The 16,367-nt window shown below is 46.0% G+C and overlaps 1 protein-coding gene and 1 pseudogene across 1 annotated transcript in view; both read right to left on the reverse strand.

Annotated features, from left to right (window-relative positions):
- Nucleotides 1-16,367, reverse strand: part of LOC137316330 (zinc finger protein 271-like) — a 212,561-nt pseudogene that overhangs the window by 90,153 nt on the left and 106,041 nt on the right.
- Nucleotides 2,784-16,367, reverse strand: part of LOC137316377 (NACHT, LRR and PYD domains-containing protein 3-like) — a 31,760-nt gene continuing 18,176 nt past the window's right edge. The window contains 10 exon segments of the mRNA XM_067980452.1: nucleotides 2,784-2,871; nucleotides 3,044-3,211; nucleotides 3,488-3,658; nucleotides 3,816-3,902; nucleotides 5,373-7,110; nucleotides 9,651-9,716; nucleotides 9,822-9,993; nucleotides 10,570-10,758; nucleotides 11,104-11,333; nucleotides 12,927-13,022. Of these exon segments, the coding sequence (XP_067836553.1) occupies nucleotides 2,784-2,871; nucleotides 3,044-3,211; nucleotides 3,488-3,658; nucleotides 3,816-3,902; nucleotides 5,373-7,110; nucleotides 9,651-9,716; nucleotides 9,822-9,993; nucleotides 10,570-10,758; nucleotides 11,104-11,333; nucleotides 12,927-13,022 (3,005 nt within the window).

The raw sequence follows: 16,367 nt of genomic DNA on the forward strand, positions 1-16,367 counted from the left end.
GTCGGCCATTTTGTGGAGTCCCAGCTGAGCTCCCCCACCCCGCGCAAGACCCACCCGGTTAATAGACCGACCGGTCACATCTGTGGTACCAGTTGGAGGATGTGTGATGCAGTTTCCAGGAACCTTTATTCAATATTTCAAAATACGAAAACCAGTAATTTTATTTTTAAATAATGAGGAGACCAGGCCGGAGCTGAAGCAAACGGTGGAGTTTTATTAACACAGCACACGGACAACAACTTAAATTTACATAGCGCCTTTATAGTAGTAAAACATCCCAAGGTGCTTCACAGGAGCAATCAGACATAAGTTGACACTGAGCCACATTAGGAAATATTAGGACAGGTGGTCAAAAGCTTGGTCAAAGAGGGGGTTCTTAAGGAGCATAGTAAAGGAGGAGAGAGAGGCGGAGAGGTGGAAAGGTTTAGGGAGTGAATTCCAGAGCTTAGGGCCTCGGCAGCTGAAGGCACAGTGCACAGGGATACGTTCCAGATTCTGACTCGTCACTGGGAGAGGCACCCAGAAGTACCGAATCCAAATATCAGTGTCCGACTGCAGCCCAGACTGAGCCCCATCCTGGGACCTTCCTGTCTGTACATTGACCCGGTGTCCCACTGCAGCCCAGAATGAGCCCCACCCTGGGCCCTTCCAGTCTGTACATTGACCCATGGTCCCACTGCAGCCCAGAATGAGCCCTATCCTGGACCCTTCCTGTCTGTACATTGACCCAGTGTCCCACTGCAGCCCAGACTGAGCCCCACTCTGGGCCCTTCCTGTCTCTACATTGACCCAGTGTCCCACTGCAGCCCAGACTGAGTTCCATCCTGGGCCCTTCCTGTCTGTACATTGACCGAGTGTCCCACTGCAGCACAGACTGAGCCCCACTCTGGGCCCTTCCTGTCTGTACATTGACCCAATGTCCCACTGCAGCCCAGAATGAGCCCCACCCTGGGCCCTTCTTGTCTGTACATTGACCCAGTGTCCCACTGCAGCCCAGACTGAGCCCCACTCTGGGCCCTTCCTGTCTGTAGATTGACCCAGTGTCCCACTGCAGCCCAGACTGAGCCCCATCCTGGGCCCTTCCTGTCTGTACATTGACCGAGCGTCCCACTGCAGCACAGACTGAGCCCCACTCTGGGCCCTTCCTGTCTGTACATTGACCCAATGTCCCACTGCAGCCCAGAATGAGCCCCACCCTGGGCCCTTCTTGTCTGTACATTGACCCAGTGTCCCACTGCAGCCCAGACTGAGCCCCACTCTGGGCTCTTCCTGTCTGTAGATTGACCCAGTGTCCCACTGCAGCCCAGACTGAGCCCCACCCTGGGCCCTTCCTGTCTGTACATTGATCCAGTGTCCCACTGCAGCCCAGACTGAGCCCCACTCTGGGCCCTTCCTGTCTGTAGATTGACCCAGTGTCCCACTGCAGCCCAGACTGAGCCCCACCCTGGGCCCTTCCTGTCTGTACATTGATCCAGTGTCCCACTGCAGCCCAGACTGAGCCCCACTCTGGGCCCTTCCTGTCTGTACATTGACCCAGTGTCCCACTGCAGCCCAGACTGAGTCCCACCCTGGGCCCTTCCTGTCTGTCCATTGACCCAGTGTCCCACTGCAGCCCAGAATGAACCGTTTCCTGGACCCTTCCTGTCTGTACATTGACCCAGTGTCCCACTGCAGCCCAGACTGAGCCCCCCTCTGGGCCCTTCCTGTCTGTAGATTGACCCAGTGTCCCACTGCAGCCCAGACTGAGCCCCACTCTGGGCCCTTCCTGTCTGTACATTGACCCAGTGTCCCACTGCAGCCCAGACTGAGCCCCACCCTGGGCCCTTCATGTCTGTACATTGACCCAGTGTCCCACTGCAGCCCAGACTGAGCTCCACCCTGGGCCCTTCCTGTCTGTACATTGACCCAGTGTCCCACTGCAGCCCAGACTGAGCCCCACCCTGGGCCCTTCATGTCTGTACATTGACCCAGTGTCCCACTGCAGCCCAGACTGAGCCCCACCCTGGGCCCTTCCTGTCTGTACATTGATCCAGTGTCCCACTGCAGCCCAGACTGAGCTCCACCCTGGGCCCTTCCTGTATGTACATTGACCCAGTGTCCCACTGCAGCCCAGACTGAGCCCCTTCCTGGGCCCTTCCTGTCTGTACATTGATCCAGTGTCCCACTGCAGCCCAGACTGAGCCCCACTCTGGGCCCTTCCTGTCTGTACATTGACCCAGTGTCCCACTGCAGCCCAGACTGAGTCCCACCCTGGGCCCTTCCTGTCTGTCCATTGACCCAGTGTCCCACTGCAGCCCAGAATGAACCCTATCCTGGACCCTTCCTGTCTGTACATTGACCCAGTGTCCCACTGCAGCCCAGACTGAGCCCCACTCTGGGCCCTTCCTGTCTGTACATTGACCCAGTGCCCCACTGCAGCCCAGACTGAGCCCAACCCTGGGCCCTTCCTGTCTGTACATTGACCCAGTGTCCCACTGCAGCCCAGACTGAGCCCCACCCTGGGCCCTTCCTGTCTGTACATTGACCCAATGCCCCATTGGGGACCATCCAGCCCCGGATATCCTGCAGAATCAGCGCTGTGGGACCGGGTGACTGAGTCTCGTGACCCTGTCGCTGGGCCTCTGACGTCACAGTGGGAGACGACGCTCGCTCAGCTCGAGCTGGAAACCGTTAAAGGGCCGTTCCGATTTAAACCTGGAGCGCGGCCGGTTAAAGGGGAGGGACAGAAAATCGGCCAAAAATGTTCATTTCATGAGACCAGAAATGGTTCGAAATTGAAATGTTCAGACTCCCACACTCAGTCCGGGTCTGGATTCCCGCAGTGACTCCACGTGTCTCTTTCCATTTGGACTGAACCGATTCGCCCTCAACCTGAAACAGATTAAAGATTCAACAGGAAATAAACAGATTGAACAACAGTGTAAATAACAGGGAGACTGGGGTTAATATTTCAATAATAATTACAGACAAATATTACCCATAAGAGGGACTGAATCCCAGTGATATTTTATTTATTACATTAAACATGAACACAAACACTCACCAGATCCGCTCCAGACTCCTGCGGGTCAGTATGAGGGAGCGGAGAGCGGGGACAGATCGGTCTGTGAAGGAGTTTAATCCCAGGTCCAGAATCGTCAGTGACCGGTTTGTACTGAGAGCAGAGACGAGATCCTCGGTACAAGAATCTGTGAGACCGACATCATCCAGACTGGGGATCGGAGAGAGAGAGAAATAACAAGAATCAGGGTAAATCCCCAGTGTTGATTAATAACAATATTACTGATACTAATAAAATTGTACAGTCCTTATTAATAACACTGTTACTGATATTAATAAACACTGTAAATTATTATTAGTAACACTATTACTGACACTAATAATATGTACAGTATTTATTTATAACACTATTACTTGTACTAATAATAAAGTGCAGTGTCAGACATTCAGTTATTATAAACACATTCTTACACAGTCTGATACTGACTGCAGTTTCTGTATTTTACAGTCCGGGTTCCTCAGAGCCGCAGACAATAGTTTCACTCCTGAATCTCCCAGTTTATTCTTACCCAGATTCAGCTCCGTCAGTGACCGGTTTGTACTGAGAGCGGTGGAGAGATAATCGGTACAAGAATCTGTGAGATCGTTATCCCATAACCTGTAGATCAGAGAGAGAGAGAGAGACAAGCAGAGATAACAGGAATGAGAGTAAATTCCCAGTATTTATTTGTATTATGATTGCTTATACTGACATTAATATACGGTGGGAGACATCCGGTTATTATAAACACAATCTCACACAGTCTGGTACTTACCCCAGTTCCTGTATTTTGCAGTCCGGGTTTCCCAGAGCCGCAGACACAAGTTTCACTCCTGAATCTCCCAGTTCATTCCTCCCCAGTCTAAACACAAACAGACAGAGAGTGAGAAACAAATTGAATCCAATCCCCGATCTGATACAATTTCTCTGATATTACAGGGAACAATTGAAAAATCTTCAGGAAATTAATAACCAGATTTCCCTGTCACTGACAATGAATCTCACTCTGTCCAACGGCCCATATATTCACGGACTGTCAGTAAATGTATTTATTGAATAAAGTGCTGTCTGTGTGAAGCCTTTCAATGTCCCTCAGTACGGTCTCATTCCCTGATGATCAGAATTACCCTCCTGGACGGTCCCTTCATGTTTGGGGAAACGTGTCTCATTTCTGCTGCTTCTTAAAGCCCAGATTTAATGGGAATGTGATGATTTTCCCCGAATTAAATGATAAAGCGGTGATTTCTTGTACATTATGCAGTATTATATTAATCTGTACAATATCTCGGAGTGAGTTATATTGTGAAACGGCGCTCATGGCTGCTGTAAAATCCGTCCCACAGGATTTCATGTGACAAGGAGAATTTATTCTGTCCCGTTACAAGTTTTAAATGTCCCTGTACTCCTAGTTTATAGGGGAGGGGAGGCTCTCTCTTTATTCCCACTAAAATGGCTCCACATTTATTTTAGGTTTAACGGGCCCGACAGTTTATGGGGAATTTTCTGAAGTTCCCTCCCCGAGCTGGACCTCACACACAGGGGGCAGATTATGGGAAATTCCCTGGTTCACTGCCCCTTGGTTAACCCAGGAGCCTCCCGCTGTGTGTGAGGCCCCACCGCTGGCCGGTGTATGTCGATACTCCTGGGCGAATACGCCACAACCCGTTCGATTTCAACCTTTCGACCAGCAGATTTTAGTTCCCAAATCCCACTGAATTTTCGGCCTGGATTAATGAGCGAGGGGCCTGAATCCACGACCGTCTGACTCAGAGGCACGTGTGCTGCCAGCTGGGTGAAGAGATGGTGGATGTATTGGAGAGTGTGAAGGGCTATGTCATTGATGAGTTAACATGACGGACCGACGTCCTGCCGGGAAAGCTCAGCTCGCCCACTGACGGTTGACTGCCCGAAAGCTGTGTTTTGCTCTTTATTACTGAATGTTTGGTGTTTCTGCTTCCCTCTCCTAAACATGTTGACAGTCCGGTGACCGTCACCAGCCCCCACACCTCGGTAAGTGGGTGGGATGACTCGACACACAGACTGCTGCAGCTATAAATATCATTTATTGCAATTAAATTATCACTCTTTCAGTGACCTGTATTTACTGATCGGATAAAGACTGTAAAATCCTAACGTGTTCATCAGAATCCATTTTAGATTCTTCAATCCTTAGGGAATTACTAACCGATGCTATTATCATTTGTCATATTTGTGTTCAATTTGCTTCTCCCTGGTTCAACTGAACTGTTTGTTTCCCTTCATTGCGGAGCAACAATACAATCCGTGACTGTTTCAAAATTGGCCCAACAGTTAGAGACAAATGAACAGTTACCTCAACACCTGGCATTTGTGAAGTACGGGTACCAGCCGCCGGAGTCCTTCACACCGAATGGAGCAGTGGTGTAGATCGAGGTGTTTTATTGTATCACAGAGTCCAATGACATGAGACAACACCGCACAGTCAATCGGGGTCAGTCGCAATTCATTAAATGTAAGTGTTTCCACAGATCCCACTGTGACCCGAGCCAGTGTTTTATTCTGAGACTCAAACAGGTAGTGGAATGTGTTCAGGAGGTCCCTTTTACCAGTTTCACTCTCTGTGTTTCCAATCTCTCCATCAAACTTCTCCTTCACCCAGTCAATCACTCCACAGATTGTTTGATGAAGAAATGGACCCAGAAACTCCTCCAGTGGCCGAGCTGACTGTGAGGAGGAGAGACCAACAACAAAACGGAGAAATATCTCAAATCGCCCATCTTCCTTCCTGTGGGCTTCACTGAGGAGTTTCCGGATGTCCCCTGGATCTGGAATCAGGAATTGTGCGAGTGCGGCTACAAACTCTTGGATGGTGAGGTGCGGGAATGTGTAAACTACACTCTGGGCAGATTCATCTCTCTCCAAAAGTTCCATCATGAACCCAGACAGGAACTGGGAAGGTTGCAGATTGTACTTGATCAAATCTCCATTTCCAAACACAATCTTCTTCTCGGAGACTCCAGTGAAGGCCATCTCACCGACCTTCAGTAATACATCACGGGGGGATTCAATCTCTCGGCCATGGTTTTTCAGAATGTTGTAAATATAGTAGGAATATAGTTGGGTGATGGTCTTGGGAACTCGCTGCTGTTTCCTGTCTCTTTGTGTGAAGAAGGGACCCAGTGACAGACCGAGGATCCAGCAGTAGGAAGGGTTGTAACACATGGTGTACAGGATCTCGTTCTCCTCCACATGTTTGAAAACAGCTGCTGCCACCACCTGATCTTCAAAAAACTTGTTGAAATATTCCTTCCGTTCTTCACCAACAAATCCCAGGATTTCAGCCCAGACACTGATCTCAGCCTTTTCCAATAAATGTAATGCAGTGGGGCGGCTGGTCACGAGCACTGAACATCCTGGGAGCAGCTTGTGCTGTATTAAACTGTACACAATGTCAGACACTTCACACCAGTCTTCAGGATCTGTGCACATGTACTGAGGTTCTGTATTTCTCCGATTGTCAGCAAAATCGATACTGTCCTTGAATTCATCTAAACCATCGAATATAAACAATAATCCCTCTGGGTTCTTCCAGAGCTCTCCCAGAATATTCCCAAAGTAAGGATACAGATCCAGTATCAGATTCATCAGGTTTATTCTACATTTAATAGCGTTCAAATCCCGGAATTTAAAAATGAAAACAAATTGAAAGTGTGGGTATATTTTCCCAGTGGCCCAGTCATAAACAATCTTTTGTACCATTGTTGTTTTTCCAATCCCCGCGACTCCACTCACTGCTGCTGAACTCCCAGATTTGGATTTTCTCCGGGAAAAACTGCTCTGGAACAATTGATCAGTTCGGATTTTTTCCAGTTCTCTCCTTAGATGTTTCTCTCTCCACTCTTCATGGTTTCGGCCTCTTGCCAGAAGTTCATGTTCCACAAGCGTCCGATCTCGAACAGTAGAAATGACCGTTAGCTCAGTGTATAGAGTGACCAGCTGGAAAATCTTAACCTTCTCCTTTATTAGGATCGTGTTCACTCTCAGTGTTTCAGTTTGGACCCGGAGTGTTTCCTTGTGTTTCTGTTGAACATCTTCAATTAGAACAGACAGAATGTAGTTCTCAATTTTAGTTGTATTGACAAAGAAACAAATTCATTAAAATGTTCCGAGATTTAATTCACAGCTTCAATAGAGGTGTGAGCAGGAAATTAAACTCAGTTTCTGAAAACCTCGCTTGAAAGTGAATAATGGCTGATAAACGTTTCAAATTCTCACTTGATTCCAATATTTACTGAACATGGAGATTTCGATGAAGGTGATATTTTCCCTTTGATGATTAACACTATCAGCCCAGCCCTGTTCTATGGACATCTCATTATAATCGAAACGTGATTCTGGTTATACAACAGTGGAGGTTCTAATGGATCAATCTATGAAACTGTCGGTGTTGCTGACCTTTTGTGGAAATGGGAAATAGGGTATTGGGTAGCACTGGGAGAGGGACAGACTGTGAATGGACAGAAGTTCCACTCTTATTGCATCAGTCCTTGGGCAGCTTATCTGTGATATTGTGGGCACTGGGAGAGGGACCGACTGTGAATTGACAGAAGTTCCACTCTTATTGCATCAGACATTGGGCAGCTTATCTGGGATATTGTGGGCACTGGGAGAGCGACAGACTGTGAATGGACAGAAGTTCCACTGTTTAACCTCTGTGTTGTGGGAGCTTTTAGAAACTGGACTCGGGCTGGTTATCTGGGGTGTTACTAGTAGTTCTATTGTCACCTGAGCACAAGTAAAGATTACAGCAATTCTGAAGGTACAGAGGTGAATCAGAAAGATGATTTAAGGTATTGGAGTATTGGTCGAGGGAAGGGTGTGGGGGTTTGATATATTTTGTTTCAGCAAGAGACTTCGGTATTGAAATGTTTCAATGGAATTCCCAACATTAGTGCAGGAAACAGGCTCACAATCAGCAAAATAATTAATAACGGAGAAAATTGAAAGTCAGAAATAAGATTGGAAATTAGAGTAATTTTTTCACCCAATGTGTCGGACATCAGGGAACACAGTTACCAGGGAATGACACTAAAGGGGCAGTGTAATTGGGGTGAAGAGACAATTGGAAGAGTTTCTGTGAATTCACTGAGAGGAGGTGCAGGTGGGGTCATCTTTCTAACAGGGACAGGCATATTTGGATCAAATGACCTTTTCCTGTCTCGAATCATTCTCCTGTTGTATTGTGTTTCAGAAATTGTGAACAAATTTTCAGCAGTGTTACACCTACATTGAATGTGTTTTCCGAACAGTCCTTTCATATCACCGATTAGAAGTAGATTTCGAACGACTGCCCACTCAGAGTAAAGTTAGAGCAGAAAACATTCACGGTTCAATTCAACTGTTCTCCTAATAATTGCACTCCGTTGTTTCATTTTGGTCTGAATTTCCTCTAATGCAGGTTTGGGAAATTGAATTATATTTCCATTAGTCAATCCATTGGGTCTGAAAAGACGCTGATTTAAAGGACGATGCTTTGAGTGGAATAAGTTCTCTGTTTCAATGCCATCAGTCATTACATTGGGTCTAAAAAGATCCTGAGTTAAAGGACTATTCTTTGAGTGGAATAAGTTCTCCCTTTCACTGCCATTACTCATTCGATTCGGTCTAAAAAGACTCTGATTTAAAGGACTATTCCTTGAGTAGAATATGTTCTCTCTCTCACTGCCTTTGTGGAGCCAGCTCAAAACCTCCTAATTACCCTGAACATTGTCTTTCCCTCACATTTCTCCACGGATTCATGATCAATTGTGTGAACATCTGTGCATCTTCTCAGATCAGACCGAACAATTTGTCTCATTTTGTGCTGTGAAATGAAATCATTTTTAATGTTTTGCATTTCTCCACCAATTTCCCTACAGTTGATGGTGGGTCAGATATCTCGGGGAGCAGGTGACCCACAGCATCCGTCTCAAGGCACTGCTCTTTACTTGTGAGTCCAGAATGTCATGACGGCACTTAGGTATCCTGCCAGTTGTGTGTGGGGATTTCACAGTGTGTCAGGATCCTGCCAGGTGTGTATGGGGATTTCACAGTTTATCAGGAACCTACCAGTTGTGTATGGGGATTCACAGTGTATCAGGATCCTTCCAGGTGTGTATGGGGATTCACAGCGTATCAGGATAATGTCAGGTGTGTATGGGGATTCACAGTGTATCAGGATCCTGCCAGGTGTGTGTGGGGATTCACAATGTATCAGGGTACTGCCAGGGGTGTGTGGGGATGCACAGTGAATCAGGATACTGCCAGGTGTGAGTGAGAATTCACAGTGCATCAGGATCCTGCCAGGTGTGTATGGGGATTTCACAAGTGACAACGATCAGCAGCTGGATTAAGTGAAATAATGCAACCTCCACATATTCATGGATAATTGAGAAATCTTATGAACTGTAATTTGAATCTACGCAGAATAGTTGAGTATTGATGACAAATCTAAACGAGGTTAATTTCTGTTTCCCCAGCCCTTGAATTTCTGATTCCCAGATTGTGACAATCTCTAATAAATGACGACAGTCAAACTTTCTGATTCTCACAAGTGAAATAAACAGTTTGAAATCCCAATTTCATCACTTACCTTTCAGGTGACTGGGTATTTCAGATGAACCAAGTCTGATGTTCATATAAACAAATGGATCAGGACCTGTTTAAATCAATGAGCTTTCATGAAATCCGATCTGTGTAATATTATAGTAAATTCTGCATTGTTTCAATCTGAAATTGAATTCAGTGTGTGATTTTACCGTACCAAGTTCCTGCATCTATTTCAGTATTTTGTCCAACTTTGGTACCGCATGGTGCATTTTCACAAAGGATTCCCACATCACCCTTCGGGTCTGAGAGCCTTTCTCCATCACCAGATTTAGGAGAAGTTTGGAACTGTCCGCCCTGTTTCCCTTCTCCACGAGATCAACGACTTTCTGTAAACAATAACAATGAATATATTGATCCCTCACTTTCCCCGTCCCACTTCAACTGTTTCCTTTTTGTTTTCAGTCCACACAAGAGTTATACCCGAAACGTTCCCCTGTCCTGTGTACAGACACTGACCGTTCCACTGGGTATTTTCACCTCTTTGTATCATTGTTTCAGATTCACGTATTTTCAGTTTGATCAATTTCTTTCCGATATGACCTGTTTCTCTTCTGTCACATTCTATGATTCTAAGATCTGATATCCTGTTCGTTCTCTGATGTTTAAATAATCCAGACTCATTCTGGGAACTACACCACCTGCACGTTCCCCTCCAAGTCACACACCATCCCGATTTGGAAATATATCGCCGTTCCTTCATTGTCGCTGGGTCAAAATCCTGGAACTCCCTTCCTAACAGCACTGTGGGAGAACCGTCACCACACGGACTGCAGCGGTTCAAGAAGGCGGCTCACCACCACCTTCTCGAGGGCAATTAGGGATGGGCAATAAATGCTGGCCTCGCCAGCGATGCCCACATCCCGTGAACGAATAAAAAAAAAATCTGTGTCCCTCGCACTTACCCGATGTTCCTGCCCACTGAAATTCTTCTCGTATGTTAACAAAGAGCTGATTCCGTCCACCCCTTCTTCAATCGCCTGTTCTAGTCTGTCCCGGTAGAATTTCGTCAACTGGAACAGTTGGTAACCGTCGCACATTGTCAGGAACTCAGTGATTGCAGTGTTCGGATCTGTGAACAAAAATGGAGAAAACTAAACACATTATCGACTTTCTATCAGAGCGGCAACATTTCCTCTTATAACAAACGGTTGATGACTCCTGTGAGTCACATTATCAAACACCTTCTGAAAACCCATATACACCGCATGTTCTACATCCCATCGATCCATATAGTCACCTTTCAACAAAGCTGTATCAAATTTGTCAAATACGACATAGCTGCAGCGAATCAGTTCCCGCTCCCCCGATCATCTCCTGTATCTCTAAATGTTCACTATTTCGAACTGGAATTACAGATTCGAGGAATTTTCCCACTACTGACGGAGACCCTCTCTCCCTATTTTAACAGATACATTACTTGGGCTCCTTCAGTCCACCTGGATATTTTTAAAAACAAACGAGGATTGAGAAATTGTGATCAGGGTCCCTCCTATCTCCTCTCTGAATTCCTTTAACTGCCTCGGGTGTGTTATCTCTGGGCCCAGTGATTTATCCACCTCGGCGATGTTTCTCAGATCCAAATCCTTCTCTACAGTTATCTCTAACTGTGGTCCCATATCCTCCTCCAGTGCAACAACATTTTCACTTCCACCATCATTTTTAGAAACTAAAGGAAATATTTTGTATCTCCTCCAAAACTTAATCCACAACTAGTTTCCCCCCAGTTCCCCCTCTATCTCACCTCCACTGATTGCTGGCCTGCAAAACCCACGGAGAATTGTGCTATTTCCCTTCCTATTGCTGAACTGTGTGCATATGGATTCTATCTTAATACAGCTCCCTGGAACATCCTTATGTAGTAAACCTCTCATTCTCTCTACCTTTCTGTTCCCCTTTAATATTTTCCTTAAAACCTACCTCTTTGACCAAACTTTTGGTCACCCGTCCTATTATCTCCTTATTTGACTCGCTGTCAAATTCTATTTGATAATCGCTCCTGTGAAGCGCCCCGGTTCGTCTTATTACATTAAAGGCGCTATATAAATGCATGTTTTAATTATCTAAGCTCTGTCATAGAACCCTTTATTAATACTGACGTCCAGAACTATTTTTCGTTCAACTAAAAATGTTGTAACCAGGAACATTTCGCTCTGAGTCCTGTGAAAACCCAAACCCTGTCTTATAGATATTGATCACATCTCTTATGCTTCTGAATTTTCAAATGTGTTTGGAATGATTTGTAGATTCACAGAAAAAAAACTCAACCATAACTCCGATTTTTTGGAATGTTGACCCGTTTTCGTTTCTTCGGGTTTTTTTTATTACCAATTGGCTTTAACTCTCAATACTTCAAAACCCCCTTCCTTTTTTCCTGCGAATAATTTTTCACAATTTCATAACTCTTCTGTTGCTCCTCCAACGGTTTTATAAATTCCACTCTCTAGTCTCAGGTCCGGATATTTCCCAACCTCCAGTCATATCAACTGAATCCCTCCCACTGCTCCATTCACCCAGTCTGTCAAACCACTGTTGGTCGGTTCAGACCGTGACTGTCCCTTCCCTTCTCCTTGAACTCACTCCACTGTCCCAAGACCGTGAACCCTTCCCGCCTGCTCCAGCCCTGCATCCACACATTCACTTGCCTCATGTTTCCTCCCTTAAGCGGCCCAGTGTAAAACAATCCGGAGATCAATACCTGGAATCCTTGTTTTTTTGATATACCGCCTCAGTCTGAATATTCCCTCTATAAACGTATTTCTATCTGTGTTACTGGTTCCAAGAATGACTATTCACTGCTCTCCTTTCCTTCCGAGAGATGGTCCCACCTGTTCCAGGATGTTCTTCACTCTGGCACCAGGGAGGAAACGTATCATTTGTGACCAGCTCAGGGCTGATCAAGAGACTGTCTAGTCACCTGACTATAGAATCTCCCACCACTATCGCTCTCCTATTCCTGTGTCCCACCTGCCTCTTCTCCACCTGCTCCCCGGTCTCACGCTGTTACTCAGGAAGACCATCCTCTGAGTTAATGTCTCCATCCACCTTACAGACCCCAACACCAGGTATCAATTGGACAGTTCCAGTGCTCAGGAGATCCCTCCACATGTGACTGCACTGTCCCTCTAGATGGTCACTCACTTCCCTCTATCTACACAGTTTCTGTGCTGTTATTTCTTCTTGTGTGAGCTGCAGGTTCCTGTTCGTGATACGGACCAATTGTCTTGTCACAATTGACATTTAAATAATTTTCTGAACCTACCTGTGTCCATTCTCATTCTTGTTGAAGTTTTTGGATCTTCTCCCCTGTTTGGACCATCAGCAATTGTGGTGACAGACGTTCCCAGATTCTGATGCTCTGTAAGAAATAGAATATTAATAGGAGGGTTAGACAGATATACTAAAATGAGCAGGAGAGCGTTCCCTTTTTAAACATGATACCAAGTCCCTCCTCCCCCATCAGTACAATAGCCGTTAGTTCTGGGATTGAGCATTTCCTGAGTGTTATAATAAACACTCCACATCAGGTGTGACACAGACAGCTGCCCAGTGAAACCCAGTCAGTCCCGCTGATCTCCACAACCCAGTTCCAGAGGGGTCCCCGTCGGCCGAGATTCTGCACTGAGAGCGCCAATTGGTAAGATTTACTCACACAGTGCAGGTCTTATTCTTGAGTTAGTGAATATTCTGGAGGAAATTCTGCAACAGGGTGTTCATTGATCAATCAAATGACCCTCACTCTGTTTTACATAGTCAGGGGCTATTGAAACATTATAGTCACAGATCTACATTGAATATCTTTGATTTATTATGTTTTGATATTAAATTCTGGTACTTTATGAATATGGATCTAGCCACATACGCAATCAAGAGCTGGGTGTGATTCCTCTGGTCTCTATGGGCAGTTACATTGTCCGTGTGTTTACTGAAATGTGTCCTGGTTGGTGCTTCTATTTGTATATATTTACCACATCCTTCATGGTGTCAGCACCTGACTAACGAGCACAAAGGAGGTGAGGAGATTTACCACTGTTCTAATATTAACACTGATGAGCACTGTAGGAGGTGAGGAGATTTACCACTGTTCTAATATTAACACTAACGAGCACTGCAAGAGCTGAGGAGATTTACCACTGTTCTAATATTAACACCATTGAGCACTGTAGGAGGTGAGGAGATTTACCACTGTTCTAATATTAACACTAATGAGCACTGTAGGAGGTGAGGAGATTTACCACTGTTCTAATATTAACACGAATGAGCACTGTGGGGGTGAGGAGATTTCCCACTGTTCTAATGTTAACAAAAACGAGCACTGTCGGAGGTGAGGAGATTTACCACTGTTCGAATATTAACAATAATGAGTAATGTCGGAGGTGAGGAGATTTACCACTGTTCTAATATTAACACTAATGAGCACTGTAGGAGGTGAGGAGATTTACCACTGTTCTAATATTAACACTAATGAGTACTTAGGAGGTGAGGAGATTTACCAGTGTTCAACTTATATTAACACAAATGTCTAATGCTATGAATCATATAACTTTAAGCAGTTAGATGTGCACAGAATTTCTGTTTTCCATATCTTTAGTGGTCTTTCAATCTCAAAAAATACCTTGAATATAGAAGTGGTAGATTTGACGGCAATTTTTCAGTGAATATTCTGCACTTGTGCATCTATCACGCTTTGTGTATGTGTCAACGCACATGCGCCCAATCAAACTATCAGTCAGTGCCCTTTCCTTTCCCCACAATGGAAATGTAAAAATTATTAGGTCTCGGATCAGTAATTTCTCCAAACTATAGTTGAAGTTATTCTCCAGATTTAAATTATAACCAAGTTTGAGACTTTTTAAAATTCAGTTACTGCTGTTTCACTCAAACTGACACTATAATAATAAAGACACAACAGCAACAACGTGCATTGCCAAAGAGCCTTTAACATCGAAAAAGTATCCCTTGGCGTTTCACAGAAGCCGAATCAAACAAAAGATGGGCGCTGAATAAAGGAGGTAAAAGGAGGGATGGTCAAAAGATTGGTGAAAGAAGTAGCTTTTGGAAGTGTCCAAAAGGAGCAGAGGGAGGTGGAGAGGTCTCGGGTGAGAACAGAGAGCTCGGACATCTGAAGGCAAGGACGCCATGGATGGGGTGAGGAGAGGGTGATCTGTAGAAGAGGCCAGAGTCGGAGGAACAGAGAGATATTGGCGATGGGGGCTTGGAGGGTTGGAGGAGGCTACAGAGATCGGAAGTGACGAGACCATGAAGGAATTTCAACACGAGGATGAGAGTTTTAATATGGAGGTGCTGGAGGACCGGAAGCCGATGGAGGTTTACAAGGACAGGGGTGATCGGTGGGCGGGACAAGCCCGGTTAGGACATTGAGGCCAGATGATGCTAAGCTGCAGAACATTAGAATAGTTGAGTCAAGAGATGGAAGAGAATTTCTGCAGCTGATGGGCTGAAGCAGGGACGAGGATGGGCGATGGAGGTGAAAGTAGGCGGTCTTGGTGATGGGGAGAATATCTGGTCGGAAGTTCATCTCGGGAGTCGAATAGTACATCGATGCTGTGAACAGTCTAGTTTAACAAGAGGCAATCGCTGGGGCGGGAATGGAATCAGTGGCGAGCGAGCAATGGGGTCGGACTTCCCGGTGTTTATTTGGAGAAAATTGTGGCCCATCCTTGACTGGAGGTAGAACAAGCGGACTGGTAATGTGGAGGCAGTGGAGGGGTCGAGAGAAGTGATGGTGAGGTACATCTTGGTCTCAGTAGTATACATGTGGAAGCTGTCCCCATGTCCTCAGTTGATGTTTTCAAGCAGCAACGTGTAGATGAGAAACAGGAGGGTGCCAAGGATAGATCGCTGTGGTCTCCGCAGATACGTTGCGGACGCGGGGAGAGAACCCATTGCTGAAGATGCTCTGGCTACACCTGGAAAGGTCAAACTAAAGCCAAGTAAAAGGCAGTCCAAATGAATTCGACAATGGAGGAGAGGCATTGGCGGAGGATGGTTTGGTCGACCGTGTCGGTGGATCAGAGAGGTGGATAAGGACAGGGAGGGATAGAGTACCACGGTCAGAGTCACAGAGTGTAAGAGAGGAGGATAAGGTCAGGGAGTGATAGAGTACCGCGGTCACAGTCACAGAGGGCGAGAGAGGAGGATAAGGACAGGGAGGGATAGAGTACCACGGTCAGAGTCACAGAGTGTAAGAGAGGAGGATAAGGTCAGGGAGTGATAGAGTACCGCGGTCACAGTCACAGAGATGAGAGAGGGGCTAAGGACAGGGAGGGATACAGTACCGCGGTCACAGTCAGAAAGGGCGAGAGAGGGGGATAAGGACAGGGAGGGATAGAGTACCGCGGTCACAGTTACAGAGGGCGAGATTTGTGACGGTAATTTGGGCCATTTCATTGCTGAGGTCGGGGCGGAACATGGATTGAACTAGTTCGATTATGATGTTATGAGAAAGATTTGGGAGGCAAAGAAAATGGAGAGTGAAGGGAAGTTGGAGATGGTGATCCACATGTGTAACTGTTCAGCCACTTGTCAAACTGGCCGTGTCTCTTTGATCAAACCCTCCGCTGTGAAATACACAAGTCTAATTTGTGGATTAATGTAATCCACAGTCTCGGGCTGGGTAATTCGTGCGGGGCAATAGAATCCCCCTGCTCCACCAGAGGATTTCGCTTGTTGCAGGCTACAG

Source organism: Heptranchias perlo, unplaced genomic scaffold (assembly GCF_035084215.1).
Source record: "Heptranchias perlo isolate sHepPer1 unplaced genomic scaffold, sHepPer1.hap1 HAP1_SCAFFOLD_59, whole genome shotgun sequence".
Taxonomy (NCBI): Eukaryota; Metazoa; Chordata; class Chondrichthyes; order Hexanchiformes; family Hexanchidae; genus Heptranchias; species Heptranchias perlo.